Source organism: Artibeus jamaicensis, unplaced genomic scaffold (assembly GCF_021234435.1).
Source record: "Artibeus jamaicensis isolate MK-2021 breed Jamaican fruit bat unplaced genomic scaffold, CSHL_Jam_final contig_944, whole genome shotgun sequence".
Lineage (NCBI taxonomy): Eukaryota > Metazoa > Chordata > Mammalia > Chiroptera > Phyllostomidae > Artibeus > Artibeus jamaicensis.
This window is the reverse complement of record NW_026522020.1, coordinates 1,231,214-1,249,024: the sequence shown is the minus strand read 5'-3', so window position 1 is coordinate 1,249,024 and position 17,811 is coordinate 1,231,214. Positions and strand designations below refer to the sequence as shown.

Here is a 17,811-nt window from a genome sequence, read left to right as displayed (position 1 = left end):
CCTAGAGAGACTCCGAGGCAGCACACGGGGTCTCACTGAAACAGAGAAGAGAGGTCTTTACAGGAGTCTCAGCCAGAAACTGCTGGCTGTCATTAGTGTCACGCGGACACACGCATCCCGTGGTGCCTGCAGAGTTGGCCCCAGCCGTGCCCTGCCCGGCCCTCATGAGCTTCATTCCTCAGCATGGCCCAAGTGGATTGTTCCTTCAAAGTTCTTGACCCCTGCACTTTCCCAGTCCCAACCCTACAGCCCCTCGCTCAGTCTCCCAGCCGGCCTTTCCTGCTGCTGTTCAGAGCTGGGTGGTAACGGAGGAAATCACGGGGCTATGTGGAGCTGGGCCACGGAACCAGCCTCGCTCTTCCCTCGGTGGAGGCGGGCAGGCCTTCCATTAGTCTCTGGCTAGTTAGTTCCTCCCTCTATGCCCCTCAGACTTTATTCCAAAACTATCACTCTCCGCAAGCCTCCCGCCCAACTGCCTTCTCCCTCATTCTCAGTAGAAAACCTCAACTCTTCCTCATAGAGAAGATGGGAACGTCAGACTCACCCACTCCCAAGCACCCTCCCTGCCCTCTCCTACAGCCAGTTTCTCCAGACTCCATCCCCCTAACTTCACGTGGGTGCCTCAGGGCCTCAACTTCTGACAAGGGTCCTCCCTGCCCAGAGCCTGGCCTTCGTCTGGGCTTCTGATCCGCCCTCCCCACCAACGCTCTTCTCAATCAGCTACCTGCTCTGCTGGTCTTCGTACCTTTCCTGTGGACCTTAAATACAAGGCCATCCTCCCAGTCTTCAGAACAACACTTCCTCCCCAGTCTAGAGCTCGCCCTCCCTCGGGGCCCTCCCCTCCACTTCTTGTTTAAGGTTCTTAAAAACAGTTTACATTTCCTATCTTCATTTTCACCTTTCTTTCACTTCTCAGGTCAATATGACATCTTTAAATTACAAAAGTTATGTGTTCACTGTGGAAATCCTTAGTGATAACAAACCAAAACATGAGAATACAAAAACTGTGAGGCCCCATGCCACAGGACACAGTGGTAACATGCCAGCACAGAACTCTGGTGCTTCTTCTGTACACACACGAGTGGCCATGGATCAGGTAAAATATTATGCATCACAGGTGAGCGTCTTTTCTGCAACACAGAACTAGCGCACACTCTCGGACGCTCCTCCGCACAGGTCCTTACTGGCCCCTCCCCTCCAATGGCCCCTGCAGTGTTAGTGCTCCTCACCCTCCGGCTTTGCTGGCCCTTCCCTCCTTGGTACGCAGACCAGCGAGGCACAAGTCCCACCTCTGCCTGCATCTCCAGCTTGGCCCCTCCTCTCCTGGGAACTCCAGATGCCCCTCCCATGCTGCCCTCCTCACACTCGGACCTGGATGGCACATGCCCACTGCAAACTGCACGCAGAACAAAGGTCAGCATTTTTTGCCCCTGCACCTGCTCCTATGTCTTTATTTTCTTTCTCTGTTAAGAGCAACATGTTCTCCCAGTTAAAGAAGCCAGCGAGCAAACAAAAACACCACACACGCATGTGCGCGCACACGCGCATGCACCCCTCCCACAGAACACAGCTTGGCATTCTCTCATGATTCCTCTCCTCTCCTCTCCCTGCTGGCCCATCCATTCCAGGTCCTCTAGGTTTTACACTCCAAATCTCCCTCAAATGAGTCTTTCCCTCCCCTTCTCCTCCTGTTCAACTGTTGACACCTTTGTCTACCTTGGGATACATTCTTTTCTACAAAATATTTTATTGGCTATGCTATGACTGCTGTCCCAATTTTTCCTCCTTTGCCCCCTTCCACCCAACACCCCCTACTCCCTCAACCAATCCCCACACCATGTTCATGTCCATGGGTCATGCCTGTAAGTTCTTTGGCTACTCCATTTCCTGTACTGTACTTTACATTCCCATGGCTATTCTGTAACTACCTATTTGTACCTCTTAATCCCCTCACCTCTTCACCCATTCTCCCAAAACTGCCTCCCATTTGGCAACCATCAAAACATTCTCTGTATCCATGATTCTGTCTCTGTTCTTCTTGTTTGCTTACTTTGTTTTTTGGATTCAATTTTGATAGATATATTGCCATTTTACTGTTCAGAGTTTTGATCTTTTTCTTAAATAAGTCCCTTTAACATTTCATATAATAATGGCTTAGTGATGATGAACTCCTTTAGTTTTTTTTCTTATCTGGGAAACTCTTTATCTGCCTTTAAACTCTAAATGACAGCTTTGCTGAATACAGTAATTTTGGTTGTAGGTCCTTGCTTTTCATGACTTTGAGTATTTCTTGCCAGTCTCTTCTAGCCTGCAAAATTTCTTTTGAGAAATCAGCTGACAGTCCAATGGGAACTCCCCTGTAGGTAATTAAGTGATTCTCTCTTATTGCTTTTAAGATTCTCTCCTTATCTTTAAGCATTTTAAGTACTTTGGCATTTTAATTATGGTGTGTTTTGGAGTGGGACTCTGCATCCATCTTGTTTGGGACTCTTGGTGCTTCCTGGACTTGCATGTCTATTTCCTTCACCAAATTAGTGAAGTTTTCTTTCATTATTTTTTCAGATAGATTTCCAATTTCTTGGTCTTTCTCTTCTCCTCTGGCACCCCTATCATGCAAATGTTAGAATGCTTGAAGTTGTCCCAGAGGCTGTTCACACTATCCTCGTTTTTGGGATTCTTTTTGCTTCTTGTTCTTCTGAGTGGGGTTTTGTTGTTGTTGTTGTTCCTTCTGCTCCAAATCACTGATGGGCTTCTTGGCTTCATCCACTGTACTGTTGTTTCCCTGTAAATTTTTTTCTTTCAAATAGTGCACCCTTCACTTCGGACTGGGTCTTTTTTTATGCTATTGAGGTCCTTGCTAAGTTCCTTGAGCATTCTTATAGTGTTTTATAGTCTGAACTCTGCATCAGATAGATTGTTTATCTCCATTTTGTTTAGCTCTTTTTCTGGAGTTTTGATCTGTTCTTAAATTTTGGCCAGGTTTATTTGTCTCCTCATTTTAGCAACATCCCTGTGTTTGTTTCCATGTATTAGGTAGAGCTGCTTTGACTGTGTCTTGCTAGAGTGGCCTAATGTAGTAGGTGTCTTATATGGCCCAGTGGCACAGTCTCCCCTATCACCCAAGCAGGGCACTTGAGGTGTGCCCTTCCTGTGGGCTGAGTACCCCCTCCTCATGTAGCTGAGACTTGATAGCTGTTGGCAGGTCAATGGGAGGGATTTACCCAGACCAGTCAGCTGCAAGTTTGGCTATGACCACTGACCACCAATCTCTGCCATCTGTGGAGGATCGGCTATGCATAGGCAGAATGGTGGTGCTCCAGTGTGGTCTGTAGCTGTCCACTGGGTGTGCAGGTTTTGGCGTTTTCTGGGTGGTACAGGCCAAGGTCAGCCCCCGCCCCTGTTTTGTCTGGGGCCACCATGCCTGAGCTATAAAGCAATCTGAGATGGCTGCTAGTTGTGTGGGGCTTGGAGATTCCCAAGCAAATCCAAACTGTGAATCTAGGATGGTTACTGGGCTTGGGGTCACTTAGCAAGAGGTACAAGGGCTGGGGACTGACTGAGGCCAGTTCTTGCCTGTTTGAGAGGATTTAGGAAGTTGTGAAGCATGAGCCAAGACCAGTCACTCACATGGAAAAGCCACTGTTAACAGCTTGGACGGCCCATAAGTTGGCTGGGACAGAGTCTCGGGGGATCTGCAAGGCAGGGCAAACAGTGTTAGCCGGGTTGATGGAGTCTTACATATGGCACCTGCCTCTGTGGATCTGTGAGGGGAGGGTTCAGAAAAGGGACAGTGGCCTCTGTCTGCCTGTCTGTCTGGGAGAGCCCTGTCCCCCAGCCTTTGCCTTGATGCCAAACACGTCAGATTCTCCCTGTGTGCCCACTGTGCCTTGCAAGCTGCTACCCCGGTGCTGGAGCTCAGAGAGAGTGAGTCTGAGTGAGCGAGCGGGTGGGCTCTTTAAGAGGAACTGCTCGGGGCTCCGGCAGTTTCTTCCACTGACTCAATCCCACTGGTTTTTGCAGCCAGAAGTTACCTTCCTGGAACTGGAACCCTGGGCTGGGAAGCCATGTGCAGGGCTGGGGCTCCCAAGACATCCCTCCCAATTTTTTAACTACCACACATGGATGTGGGACCAGGCCTTTCCGTGTCTCGTCCCTCCCACCAGTCTGGAGGGATGTGGTTTATTTAATTCCGTTGTTGTCAGACTTCATTCAACTCGATTTCTGATGGTTCTCAGTGATGGTTTTTCCATACTTTAGTTGTAATTCTGATGTGAGAATATTTTCTAATATCTCCTAAACCAGCAGCAAAATTCTGGAAGGGGGAATTATTCTGGACACGATCTCCTTATTGGTCTCCAAATTTCTGCATCTTCTTACAGAACCCCACCCAAAGATAACCTGCAGTCCCACTTCTATTAGGTCATACTGCCTTTACTTTCCCTGACGGTAGAAGAGCGAAACTCAGTAATTTGAGTTTTCACTTGTCCTGCTAATCAGGGAGGGCTCAAGCACCTTCAATGGGGCCAAGAAGTCGTTAATAAAGCATGTTCGGCATCCAAGGGTCACAGGCGGCCAAGGGCTCTCCAGGAGAAGCTGGCACAGGGCCTCCAGACCCCATCTCCAAGGAGATGACAAAAGTAACAGTGGGAAGCTAACTTCTGCTGTTTGCCTGGCCCCACTCTTCGCTGTATGACATGGGTCACCAATTGGGAGGGGAGGCTATCTGGGGGCAGTGTGAGACACTCCTTGTTCGGAAGGTCCATTTTGGCCGCAGGCTGTAGACATCCGTTGCCCTGGTGCTCCTGGGCTTCAGCTGGAACTGCCACACCAGTGAACTTCCCTATGGTTCTCCGGGTGGTTACCCAAAGCCTCAAGGGGCCACAACTGAGGGAAAGGGCTCTGGCACTGATGACGACTTTCCTGCCTGTGGCCTCACTATTTCAACCACATGATTGCTAAGGTGATTTTCTATCTTGGTCAAAGGAGGTCATGTCACTTTCCTATTGGCCGGCAAAATGAAGGCCCAGCTCTTCACCCACCACTACAGGCATCTCTGCAATTTCATCTCTCGGCACCCCTACAATGCAAACCCCAGCAATTGAACACTACACAGTGTTCCTTGAAAGTTCCACACTGTTCCTAGCCTGGGCCTGGAATGCCCTCTCCATCTCCTTCTGTCCGCCTAGGAATTTTCTACTCACAAGTTGAAACACTGCTCAAAAGTTAATAGTTTCATGAAGCCTTCTTGGCTGTTACGGAAGCTCCTGTGTTACCACCAACCAGGGCAAATGCAACTTCTCTCCCCCTGTAGGACTCCCTCACCTTGGGAGGTCGGCCAGTGTGTTGTAATTGCCTGTGACTCCCCCAGAGCAAGGATCGGCATCTCTGTTGTCTTGATACTCCTGGCACACAGCTGGTACTTACAAATACTAACTGGATAAAGACTAGTAGCACCTCAGGCAACAGAAAAGGAAAGGGGCTCAAAGAGTGCTAAGAGCGTCTTAAGCATGTTTCAGAGTCAGGATGAAAGTTAGGTCCGGGCAGAGTGTGAAAGCTTGTCATGAATAAGAAGGGCCACTGGTGATGGGACGCAACTTTCTAAGCATTCTGGACCAGGGCTTCTGCAAGCTGAGAGAAACTGATACTTAGGTAAATACTCCACTGCCCAAGGCAGTGGGTGGGGGTACCAACAAGACTATAGAATCTTATATTAGCCTCAGCGAGCAGGAACATCTGCTAAAGCCACAGCGGGCTGGCGGGCCAAGTTCAGCAACGGGTTAGCCAGGACAGCCCTGTGACCAACAGGAAGGGCCACAGAGGAAAAGAACCAATCGTCCAGGCAAGGAGGAGCAGGAGGGACTAGCAGCGACTTGGGGGCTACAGTAGCTCAAGGGGGCCAGCCCTCAACAACCCGCCCGTTCTGGGAGGGGCCTCTCTGCCCTTCTTGGCTCAGGTCACTGCCGGCTCCCAAAGCTCCCCCACCCCCAGGGTGCCCACTGGCTCCCTGAGCCTGAGAACCTGGGGTGTTTTCTCCTTTTCTCTGAGGACTTCGAGGTTTTAACAATAAGGTGCACTCAGCTAGCTCCGCACTCACATGCGCAAATAACTTAAAGGACAGAGATAATTCACTTGCCAGCCAACATCTCTGTTTAAAGAGTCTTCTTTTTCATATCAACACTTCTATGAATTCCAAATTCGATCAACTCTTTGTTACACAGTTTGACATTAACAAAACATCAACACTCTGACAACCTGCTGGGGTCAGAAAGAAACATCTTAAAACTCTTTGGACTCCACATGAAGACAGGCTTCCAATCCCGATCTTTGATCTCTATTATAAAGTAGTACCAATAAAATATCGTAGAGATTTATGGGCGAACTTTCATTTGAGCTGTTTCACACCTAAAATAACACAACTGCTTGGGCCAACCGGCAGACATTTTTGGTTTAGGTTTCAACTGTTTAGGTTTTCTTTTACTTTTAAAGCCCAATTCACTTATTTAAAAAATTACTTTACATTTTACAGTGACATTGTATTTGACCCTCTGAGAAGACAGCTGGAAGGCATTAGCTGTCATGCCACTCAGAGAGTGACAGGCCTGGGATAGGGTGGGCGGTTGCTCCCTATTCTAACTGATATCCACCTTTTGTCAAAAAAGGTGCTTTTTTTTCAAGGGATTTAGATGGACAGTACTTAAGTTGGCCTTTCCTCCTGATACACCCTATCGTTAGCAAGAATTACCAAGTACTCGCTTCTGTGACTGAAGTCTCGACAGAGAGGACTCCATTCGGGAGGCAGCAGCAAGCTGGCGTCCGGCACCGGCCGGTGTGCTGCACACTGCCACCGTCCGGGGGAGAAGTCGGAGTCCAGCTTCGATCACAATTCTGACACCAGTCACTCACAGGTCAGCAGCACGGAATGAAAGAGATCTGTGCCACCTCCCCTCGGAGGAGAACATAGCCAGCACCCTGCCTCCATCCCCACCACCCGCACCCCTTCCCCATGGACAAGGCTAGGTGAGGGTGCTGCCAAGTCAGAGAGCAGCGGGTCTGCAGAAGAAGGAAGCAGCTCCTCCAGCTTTTAAGAAGACCTTTACAGTCAAGGGAAAGTGAAAACAGCAGAAAAGTTCCTGGACACAGTCCTTGAGGAAACAAAAATGAGTAGGAAGAAAGGTCAGAGCCATGGTTCCAAGGAATCCGCAGGCACAGCTGCTGCTGTCCAAGGTTGTGGCCGGCTCGAGGGCTCCCGCCAAGCTGGGGGCAGTGCCTCGGGCACAGGGGCCACGGCCACTCAGAGGCACTGGCCATTCCTCCTTTCAGGGTTTGGGAACAGAGTCCCAGTGAGAAATTCTAGAACTGTGACAATCAGGAAACCAAAGTAAGGAGAACAGAAAATAAAATATACTTAGTTACTCAACCCAATTTTGTTGTATCATTTTCTGATTCTGAAACATAATTCCTGGTTACAAAAGGAGACCGCAGCAGCTAGATAAGAGAAAGATACCTGCTTAGAAGAAGAACCTCTAATTGTAACTAAAATTCTTAAATATTTGAATCTGAAGAGCAGAGTTAAACTTTTTATGTGGTGAGAACATTTCTCATTTATTTACTTTATGTGGTCTTTAAAGAGATTGCTACTTCTATTTCTCTTCCCATCATAACTTCATACTTCTTCTAGATATAACATTGTATCTACACATCACAGTTTTTGTGGATAGGAGTGATTTTGGAGTCAGCTCCCTTCCCTAAAAGGCCCCGCATCTTCAGGCAGGGATGTGGATGAGAAATGTCTCCAATCTGAGGTTACAGTAAATGAGTCCATGCATTGCTAGCACGTGGCTGGGGAGCTCAAAGGTCAACTGACCTCAGGTTCATCGGACCGGCAGAGGTTTGCCTGGAGTCCACCTTCCCCACGTCATGCAGGCTGCCAGGGCCGGCTGAGCGGCTGAGCACCGCTGCAGGAGGTCTCGGTCTGTGGGAGCAGATGGGAGCGCTCCCTGGCAGCTGTGTTGAAGCTGCAGAAGTCCTGGCACAAGTGGGCTACCCAAGGACAGAGAGGCTAGGAAACCCCTGACATGGCTGGTGTCCCTACCCACGGAAAGCCTTGGTTTCAGACTTGAAAAGGAAGTCCAGTTGTCCCTGGGTATCAGGGGACTGGTTTCAGGGCACACCTGCCGATACTGAAATCCAAAGATGCTCAGGTCCCTTTTATAAACTGGTGTGTGTAGTACCAGCATAGAGCCTACACACATTCTTTAAATCATCTCTAGATTACTTGTAACACCTAACACAATGTGAACGGCACTGCGTTGTTAGGCAATAAAAAGAAAAAAGGCCCGCACGTGTGGAGTACGGACACAGCCCTCACAGGGCTGACTACAGGACGCACGTCAGCAATAGCGTGCTGTCCTTTCCACGTGTTTTCGATCTGCCCTGGGTCGAATAAAAGGGTTCGGAACCGTGAACACAGACGGCTGACTGCTCACTATGGTAGGCGGGCGGTCTGACAAGCCTGGGGCTGCAGGCCGACTACGCATTTGGGATGTGGGTGCCCTTCCTCTGTCTCTGTATCTGAGTACCTGGCATATGGTACGTTCTGGACAAAGGTGTGCTGGGGAGCGGGTGGGTATGGAGGCGACACGGGGCCATCAGGAGGACATGTAGTCAGTGACAGCTTTCTGATCTCCAGCTATGACACAAACAGAACCAGGAGAATGCTGGCTCTTCAAGAGACCCCCTGCCACAGTGTGCACGGCCAGAATCCCACTCATCTTCCCTATGACCAGGGATGGGCACAGTAAGCGCACGCAGTCGGGTTCCCAGGACCCTGGGGTGGGGCATCTCCAGGGTGTGCAGCACTTGGACCTCTGGTGGCCTGCCCTGCCTGGGTCTGGACAGCATGTCCCCAAAAGGGCCAGCTCGTTCTGGGGAACAGCAGGAAGTGGAGGTTCAGGTGGCCAGGGGCACACATTTCTCAAGCCCTTGCTTTGAAGAGATGTCAGTGAAGAGAGGTCAGCAGTAATGAAGAGAAGGGGAATGCTGTCCTACAGACGTGTCTCAATGCTTGTGCCAAGATGTGTAGGCTTGAAAAGGTCAGCGGCTTTCTAGGCCTCTTCAGACCCGCTATGTTGGTGGTGTTCCCAAACCTTTAGTGTGGAACCCCTCTAAGCACTCCTATCGAGGGCAGGCAGCACAGTGAATTTCCCCAGGAGTTAGAGAGGTGGGGGTGGGAAGCGCAAGGGCCTACCAGGACGTGCTGCTCCTGAGGGCGGTGCTCGGAGCCTGGCTTCTCCTCCCACCAGTCCTGTGGCACACAGGTGTGCTGGGAGAGAGCTGCCGGCAGCTGAGGCAGTGGAGGGAGACCGGGCAGCTGGATCCTCTCCCTAGGTGGTGACGCGTGAAGTTCCCAGAATAGAGCAGGTCTGGCACCTGGCCTGGGTTCTTGCCCCTGAGAGACAGGGCCAGGTAAAAGGTTCTCAACTCCCACATACTGGTCAGGGGGTGGGTGGTGGGATATACCTCCCACCTTAATCCATTCGAAGAACAAACACCAGAAGTCATGTCCTGAGGACATGGGCAGAGGGAAGGTTCAAGCTAGTTATATGCACCAAAGCTAAGTGAGACCTGAACGTTGTGATATAGCCAAAGACATAAGATGATCCAAATAAGCAGGTAAACAGTGTCAAAGGAGGGGAAAGACACCATGAGCTCCAGTGAGGGGCTAGAAATAACCCAGGTGTGGCCTTTTATTCATCACTGTCCCCAGGGCCCAGGGCAGTGCCTGGAAGATCGTGGTGCCCATGAACACTTGTTACAGGAGGTCTCTGTACGGAGCCTAGTACGGCTCCGACTCTGCGGAGTCGGAGCCGTACTAGGAGAGGCAGGATCAGGACTGGAAGGAAGAGCCTTCGCTTTTCCGTCTCTGAGACTGCAGGTGGTCTTGTAAAAGGCAGGTCAGGAGCAGATGAGCCCCGCCCTTCAGAACAGGGGTCAAAACTTCTTGAAAGACCAGTAGTGAGCCTTTCATTCATTCTCCTATGGAAGTATGACCGTTCCATAGGCATTACGTAAGTGAACGGGCCTGGCTGTGTTACAGTAAAACCTGATAAAAACAGTGGCTGCTGTGCTCTGAACTGGCTGAGCCCTGCTTTGGAACAATCGTTACAAGCAGTTATATTCCCTCATTTCTTTCTGAAGCTGACTCCCTGCCTGAGCCCCTCATGTGGCGGGGCCGGTGTGAAGGCCGGAGGTGAGTACCTGTGTCTAGCTTTGGTGACTCTTCAGTTCGGTTCCTCGTGAACACATAAGGGCCTGATGGGAAAACAAGTGACAATGGAGGGCAAGCATTTTTCCAGGGAAAACCTTTTTTTTTTTTTTTTTTTTTTCTTTTTCTTTTTCTTTTTCAAAGACCTTACTGGATGTGAGAAAAGATGTTCAGACAGAGTTGCTGTTCCTCAGGAATTTTTTGTTTAAAGAGAAATAAACAGACCTGGCTTGTGTAGCTCAGAGAGGACTGAACCCCCACCAGAGAGCCAGAAGGTCACCAGTTCAGTTCCTAGTCAGGGCACAAGCCTGGGTTTGGGGCCAGGTCCCCCAGTTGGGGGACGCACGAGAGGCAACCAACTGACATATGGCGCATGGATGCTGCACAGCACTGTTTCTCTCCCTCTCTTTCTCTCCCTGTCCCTCTCTCAAAAAATAAATAAAATCTTTAAAAAGAGAGAGAAATAAACAAACAAAATAGAGGCAGAAGAAGACTAAGTAGAAGCACATGTTCAATCCAAGATACTGGAGACTGAATTTTACCTTCTGAACCAAGTAGACACTTGTTGCTCGCTGTGCAGCCACTTTATCCAGTTCGGAGCCCTCGGGAACAAAGTAACTGACGTCGGCGATATGTACTCCCACCTCGAAGATGTTGTCTGTAAAGGCACAAGAAGGTCCATCAGCCTGGTCTGGAAGACAGCGGTGCTCCTTCCCTTCCTTGCACTCTTCCCACAGACGCATGTCACTCTCAGAGGCCACAGGTGGCCCCTTGCAGCCTCGTGGGGCACTCCCCCTACCCCCATGACTTCACTGTTGCTACCTGGTGAGATTTTTATCCCCAACAAACATTAGCCTTTTTCACGAATGGTTCCCATTTCTAAAGGCTTCTTGTCCTTGAGCAAACATCGGCAGACTTGCAAAGGAAGACTCGTGCTGGATGACGAATGAAACCTTTCACGTCACTAGAGGCAAGTTAACCCCAAACCCCGCAGACTCTGCCTCTGCAGGCTCCACTCGTCCTGGCCGTTGGGCCACAGCCTTCATTCAGCCCCACAAGTGGCCCTCCTGCCTTGAAGCAGTCCCCACTGGTCCAGCTTTCCATACTGTTGCTGGTCACCTCCTTAGGCATAAATCTGGTGATGTCACTCCTTAGCCTGCTATGCGCGTCCCCGCATGGTCTCCCCCAGTCCACCATGCCAGCCCGACGACCTCGCCATCCCTGTGCTCTGTACACAGCTGTCCCGGCAAACCTTCTTCCATCCTTACGACCTCATCCAGTTCACATGCTGGCTTGGCTTCTGCTCTTTCTTATCCTTGGGGTAATCTCAGCAGGATCTGTCTACCGAGCCAATGGAAAGAGAACCCCAGAACAAGAGGACCCCTCTGCCCTCTGTTTCCTCCACCTGCGCTGGGAAAGCCCCTGCTCTGCAACTGAAGATGCTCGCCTCGGCCTTTCCTTCACAGGTCTCATCACTGCCAGACATCACGGCACATCTGCACTGGGTTAGTACTCCAATGTCTGTCTCTCTCCCTACAGTGTAAACTCCAGAAAGGCAGGGCCTTCTGTGTCAAGTTCACTGTTGTTGGCCCAGTGCCTAGAAGAATGCCTGACACATACATAGTAGGCCCTCAATAACACCTGCTGAGCGAACAAAGTGGCTGTTGCCTTTTCCCTTCTAGCCAAAGACCCTGCTTGCTCTGCCTCTTAGAACGGCCCTGTCCTTTGCCAGCGGAGCCGGTTTTCAACATGCCCTGCCTTCCCTGTCACCCCACCAGAGATGGGCAGATGCTGTGGGCCAAGGGAACTGCACCGAAAGCTTGGCTGGGAGCCAATGAGGTTATAAATGTAAGATCTACTCTTGAACAACCAAATCATCTACCAAATATGTATATTTAATTATACACACAAAAATATGTACGAAAATGCACAAAATAGACAGAATATAAAAAAGCACGAGTGAAATAAGTGTGTGGTTTGAAGAGAGCATCGTGGCAGACAGAGCACATGGACGACACGAGCACAAAGGTGCATCTGATTAAATTCAAGTGCACACTCGGTGCACTTCCACTGCACCCCACCCCTATTCGTAGCGACCGGCCAAGGCATAGGCACCTGACTCAAGTGGGTCTACTCCGAGTCTGTTTTCAGGGACTGGTATGGACTTCGAGGAGAGGCGCACTCTCTCTCAGGACCCCGGAGACAGTAAGGACCACTGTTAGAACTGCCACGGAAACGTCTCTGCCCCAGAATCATGCTGCTACAGGAAACAATAGGTCTAAGGGACAGAAGGGAAGTCACGATGACCTCACTGAAACCTTGGGATCTGGCTGCCTTGCAACTAGCCCACCTGTGGACTTGGCCGTTCATGGTGGATCAATTCCTTTTGGGTATGTGGACCTGCTGAAAGAAACCTGACACCCGAGTTGACTCAGAAGAGTTTGCTAACACACCACCATTCCTTCCTCTCATTACCAGGATAATCAGTGCAAAGGTATCACACACTTAATCTGCAAATCTTATAGCTACTTTATTGTCCTCCTATTCCTTCTTTACTGGGGGATGAGTCTTCCCTCAGTTTTTAAAATGGAAAAACGTCTAAACATGGGGCGGTTACAATAAGGGGGTCCGGGGAGGAAAAGATCAAAGATTCCCCATTCTGCATGTGTCTCACACTCCAAGACCACCTCTAACAGGGCGTTCCCCGGGTTTTCCACCCAGCCTGTACCATTAGTATGTTAAGGGAAAACCTGAGTCCATCTAAAAGGTCCTGGCTGCTCTGGGACAACGTCTGAGAGACCTATCCCTCCTTCCCCAGGAAAAGGGGAGAAGGGCTGTCTGGAAAGCCGGGAGGAAGCAGTGAGGCTCAGAGTTCAGCTGCCTCGCTCCAAGAGCCCCACTGCCGTGCTGCAGGGTCGCGGGAGTGGAGGGCCCTGCCCTGCGGTGCTCGAGGAACTCGCCCCAGGAGAGTGTGGCCAAGAGTCTCAGACGGCTCAGCTTCCAGGTCTGACATAACAAGTATTAAAAACCAACACTCGAAGAAGGTAAAATAAAGTATCTTCTTTTGAAGTCAGAATGATAATATATTGGCCTAACAGGTAAATATTGACTAAAGGAAAAGAGAGAGGATTATTACATCATGATATGAACCATAACTTTAAATTCAGTCTGTGTGTTGTTACTACACATGAACTTTCTGTCCTTGGTCAAAATTGACAAACTGACAAAGGGTTCATTACAGGAGATAAAACATGAAGGAAGCCAATCAAAACATATTTGAGAGGCTTAAATTTCACTCAGAATTCCCAGCAGAGCCTCTAAAACCAGCAAAGAGAAGCTCTCTTATTCTCTCCTTTGGACCTTTTTTATGGAAACCCTAAGTAAATATTTTATTACATATATTTACATAATGTGAACTTGCAGAACTCTTGAAGTAGTTGTACTGTAGTTTTTCTTCTATGAAAGAGAAAACATAAATCTAAAGGGTTATAATTTGATGTTCTAAAAAATACTGTGCCCCATATAAAAACATAAAAAATTTTTTTATTACATTAAAACATCTTTACTTCCAGGGCTAAGGCGAGTCCTGTGAGTCCTGAAGAGCTGTGGATGCAGAAGGAGGGGAACCCCAGGGCCAGCCGCTCCGGCTGCCTGAGCACAGGCCCTGTAACCCTCAGGGGCACAAACACTCCGTGGTAGGAATGTGAGAGGACATCAGAGGGGCTGCATCTAATGAAAACACTAACAGAACCCAAAGCAGGGGCCTGAGAACCAATTCCACACCAGCCTCTCTGCCAATTGGGCCACTCCCCAGCAGGGTCCCTGTCCAGCTCCTGACATAAGCCTCACCGGGGAGAAGCTCCTGCTCTACTTCTGATGAGCTCTGGTGTGGAGAAAGCACCTCCATAGCCAGACCCACAAGGCACAGACACAGGGCCCTGGTTTATTTCAGCACGGACCTCCATAAGAGGTGGTCCCTCTGTTAAAGGAGTGTCCAGTCCAGTGGGATTGGCAGATACACCAACGTGGTGACAATATGATGCTACTAGTGCTCTGAAACAGGAAGGCTACAAAGCCTCTCTGCATGGGAGCAAGCTGGGCTGCATTTGTGTTTACTTCCACGAGAATGTGTGAAATGTTTAATACTCTCCGTGTTAGGTGCGATGCTGACGGTGATGACCACAAAAATGGAAGTGTGGACAACAACAGTGACCATTTACTGAATGTCTCCTTTGCGCCAGCACCCCCCCCACATGGCTTTGTCAATAGCCATGTAAACCACAGTTCACAGATGAACCATCTGAGGCTCAGAGAGGTTCCAAGTCACTTGTCCAAGTTTACCTGACTGGTAAGCAATGAACCCCAGAGTCAGAACCAGGTGGGGTTCGGAGCCTTTGCTCCTTTTATTACCAATCCTCACCCCGCCACTGTCACCTTAACTCTAGGACATGCCACAACCCCATTTTTCGTCTCAGTGGGCCACAGCTAGAAATGCCTCCCTACCTCTTATGACTCAACAAATGCCACATTCTCACCATGCAACCAGAAGTTCCACGAGGGACCTTCCCTAGCCTTGTCCACGGCCACATACCCGACCCCGCAGAGCCTCTTTGGTTCCCACTGCGATCTCCTTGGCCACTTGTAGCAGGGCCTGATTCTAGAGCAACCACTAAGCCATCACCTTTAGTTCTATTTAATTCTAAGTCCTTGAGATGCACCAACATCTTTCTAAGTTTCTAGCTTATGGTTATCCTTAGCTGGTGGCAGGGTGACTGTCCTAATAGAGGTGGGAATATCAGGCTTCCCTACTTTGCCAGGAGTGAGACGAGGGCCTTCCAGACCTGGGTCACCTGATCTCCCCTTTCCCCACTGCTGAGACTGGGCAGTGGTGACAGAGGCTCTTCTTGACCCTACGGGACACTCCTTTTGACCCAGAATGTAGGGGAATGGTGCTGGTAGGTGTTTCATCGGCGGAAAATAACTGCACTTGTCTAGGTCACTAATGGCCTTTGTGTCACTAAATTCACATCTTTTTGGGCCCAACTTGGCCTGACCCCATAGGGTGTCTGAGACCTGGTGCTTTCTCCCTGGTCGAAACCCCTGTCTGGCAATGGCCTTGCTTGGGCTGTCCAACTCTGTGGCTGCCCCTCCTCGAGCTCCTCATCCCCTCCTTATCCCTTCCATGTGGACGAGCCCCCAGGTCCAGCCCCAGGCTGCCTTCTCTTCCCACTCTGCTCCCCCCCGGACCGCCTCACCCACTCCCAGGGGTCCAGGCTTCGTCCCCGTGCTGCAGTCTCCTCCTGCTGGGCCACCAGCGCAGACACCGCAGAGCTCCAGGCCGCCACGCACACTGGTCTGCTGGAACGGCCCAGCAGCTGTCCCACGGGCACCTCACACTCACCCCCAGAAGGCCCCCCACCCAGCAGAGCCTTTCTCCTCCTGGGTTCTCTGTTCATGAGGAAGAACTGCCTCCACTAACTGACCACTGCCTGCACCTGGAAGAAGCTGGCCCTGCGTCTGCCTGCACCCTTCAAGCACTCCGCACTCCACCCCCCGACACCTCCCGAGTCGCCCATCTCTCCTCCGCCCACCACCCCCACCCTGGCCAGGGCCACCGCCATCTCGCTGAAGGAAGATCTAACAACCTCCTCGTGGCCTCCCTGCCATTTCGCAAGCCCACTCTCCACACCGAAGACAGTACTCTTTCCAAAATGCCAATCTCCCCGCCACCCCACAGTGTAAGCCTGCAGTCCTCCCCACACCTGGTCTTCTCAGAGGGTGTCCAACCTATTCTTGCATACCTCAGGTGACCTTGAACTCACTGCTTCCCAGCGGAGTCTGCCCAGTCCTCAGAGAGCAACGACAATAAAACGTTTCCCCCCTTAAAGCCAAAATACGTCTTCCCAGAATTCCCACTAGTTGGTGCGGTTTGGCCTCACGGGGCTGCCCAGAACAAGCCCCTCTCCTCGGAGGGCAGCTGAGTGGTGAAGAGAAATGAGGGAGGGGCAAACCTCTGCCAGCAGGGTGGGGCGCTGCTCTGGGGGAAGTGCCGCCCCGAACGTCCAGACAGGTGGCACGTGGCCCCTGGACCTCCTCTCCCTCAGGCTCAGTGCCCACGTGGCTTGGCTCTGAGTCACCTCGTAATCCGCAACATCTTCAAACTCTGTGAGCCCTACTATGCGGCAGGCACTTTTCTAGGCACAAGGGACATACAAGCCAACAGGACCGACAAGGTCCCTTTCCTTATGGAGCTCACACCCTAGTGGGGAGAGAAAGACAGTGAGCATCCAAGGGAGTGATAAGATGACTCAAGACAGTAAGAAGGACTCTAAGGAAGTTAAAACGGGGGCGGTAGTGAGAAGGCCGGGGTCCACCTCAGGTTTCGTTCAGGCAGGTTTCTCTGAGGTGAGACTGAGATGTCCACCTAAAAGGAGCCTGTCACATGTGGCCCGAGGGAGAGCGTCCCTGGCAGGAGAAGACCAGACCAAAGGGCCGAAGGTGGTGGCAAGCCTGGTGCACCCAAGAAATGGAAAGAAGGGGAGAACTGAGAGTGGGAGGGCCCTGGGGCACCCTGCTGGGGCAGGGTGAAGCATTCAGATGTCCTTTCCAGTGTGACGGCGACCCGCTGGAGAGGTTTAAGCAGCGAAGTGACGTGAACTGCACACGCCGTGTTCACTTTCTCACGCCGCCACCTCCTGCACTCTGCATATCACGGTTCCGCTAACAGAGTCTAAGGCCCGACTGAACTGAAACTGTGAGCTGGAGAGGACCGCGACCTCGCAGCAATGGCACGGACGGGCAAACGAAGGAACTGGGTCCTGCAGGGAAGGAGTGCACTTGGCGAATGGAGGCGGATGATGCGAAGGGGCGAAGCCCGGGCAGACACACAGACAGGCGCGGCGGACACTGGATGTGCGTCCCGCAGGCCGGTCCTCTCAACAAGGCGAGCCTCCAGGAGACAGCAAACTGCTCAGGAAGCTCAGAAGGGGCAACCCCGTGGCGAGGACGGAGAGAAAAGGACTTTGTGCTGTCCCCACATCCCCAGCAGTGAGGGCCTCGCTGAGGGCGGCACACCCAGCCTTAGTCTGGTCCCACTGAATTTGAGAGACAGACCCACAGCTGAGAAACGACTGGGCTTGGATCCCCTGGGGGCCGCACGACAAACCCCACCTTTTCACTCGGGTGAGCCAATTCCCTGACTTGGGTGGAAACACCGAGTGGGCCGAGCGGTGAGAGGGACAACCCAGACTCCGACGTCTTCCGGCGCTGCACGGAGCTTGGTTACGCGGTCACGTGTGAAGCTGACATGGGCACAGAAAGCCATGGCAGGACCCCCCAGCTAGGCCAGGGTGGTGGTTGGAGGATGCTTCGTAAACTTATAAGGAGTCAGAGCAAAAAATCCCTCTGGGACAAATGCACCTGAATGCGATGCTAGGTGCCCATATACAAGGAGGGGGCTGTTCCAGAGTTTCTCGGGTCCTTCTGAAAGCCGGGATTTGAAGAGCCTGTGGGTTGTCCTTTACACATTTCCTTTCTGCCATCCAGCA

The 17,811-nt window shown here is 51.1% G+C and overlaps 1 protein-coding gene across 5 annotated transcripts in view; it reads right to left on the bottom strand.

Annotated features, from left to right (window-relative positions):
- The window catches only part of DIS3L2 (DIS3 like 3'-5' exoribonuclease 2), a 285,589-nt gene that overhangs the window by 86,200 nt on the left and 181,578 nt on the right, over positions 1-17,811 (bottom strand). For all 5 annotated transcript variants that reach the window (XM_053655254.1, XM_053655253.1, XM_053655255.1 and 2 more), the window contains one exon: positions 10,807-10,922. In XM_053655254.1, the coding sequence (XP_053511229.1) occupies positions 10,807-10,922 (116 nt within the window). The remainder of the gene's footprint in view (positions 1-10,806; positions 10,923-17,811) is intronic.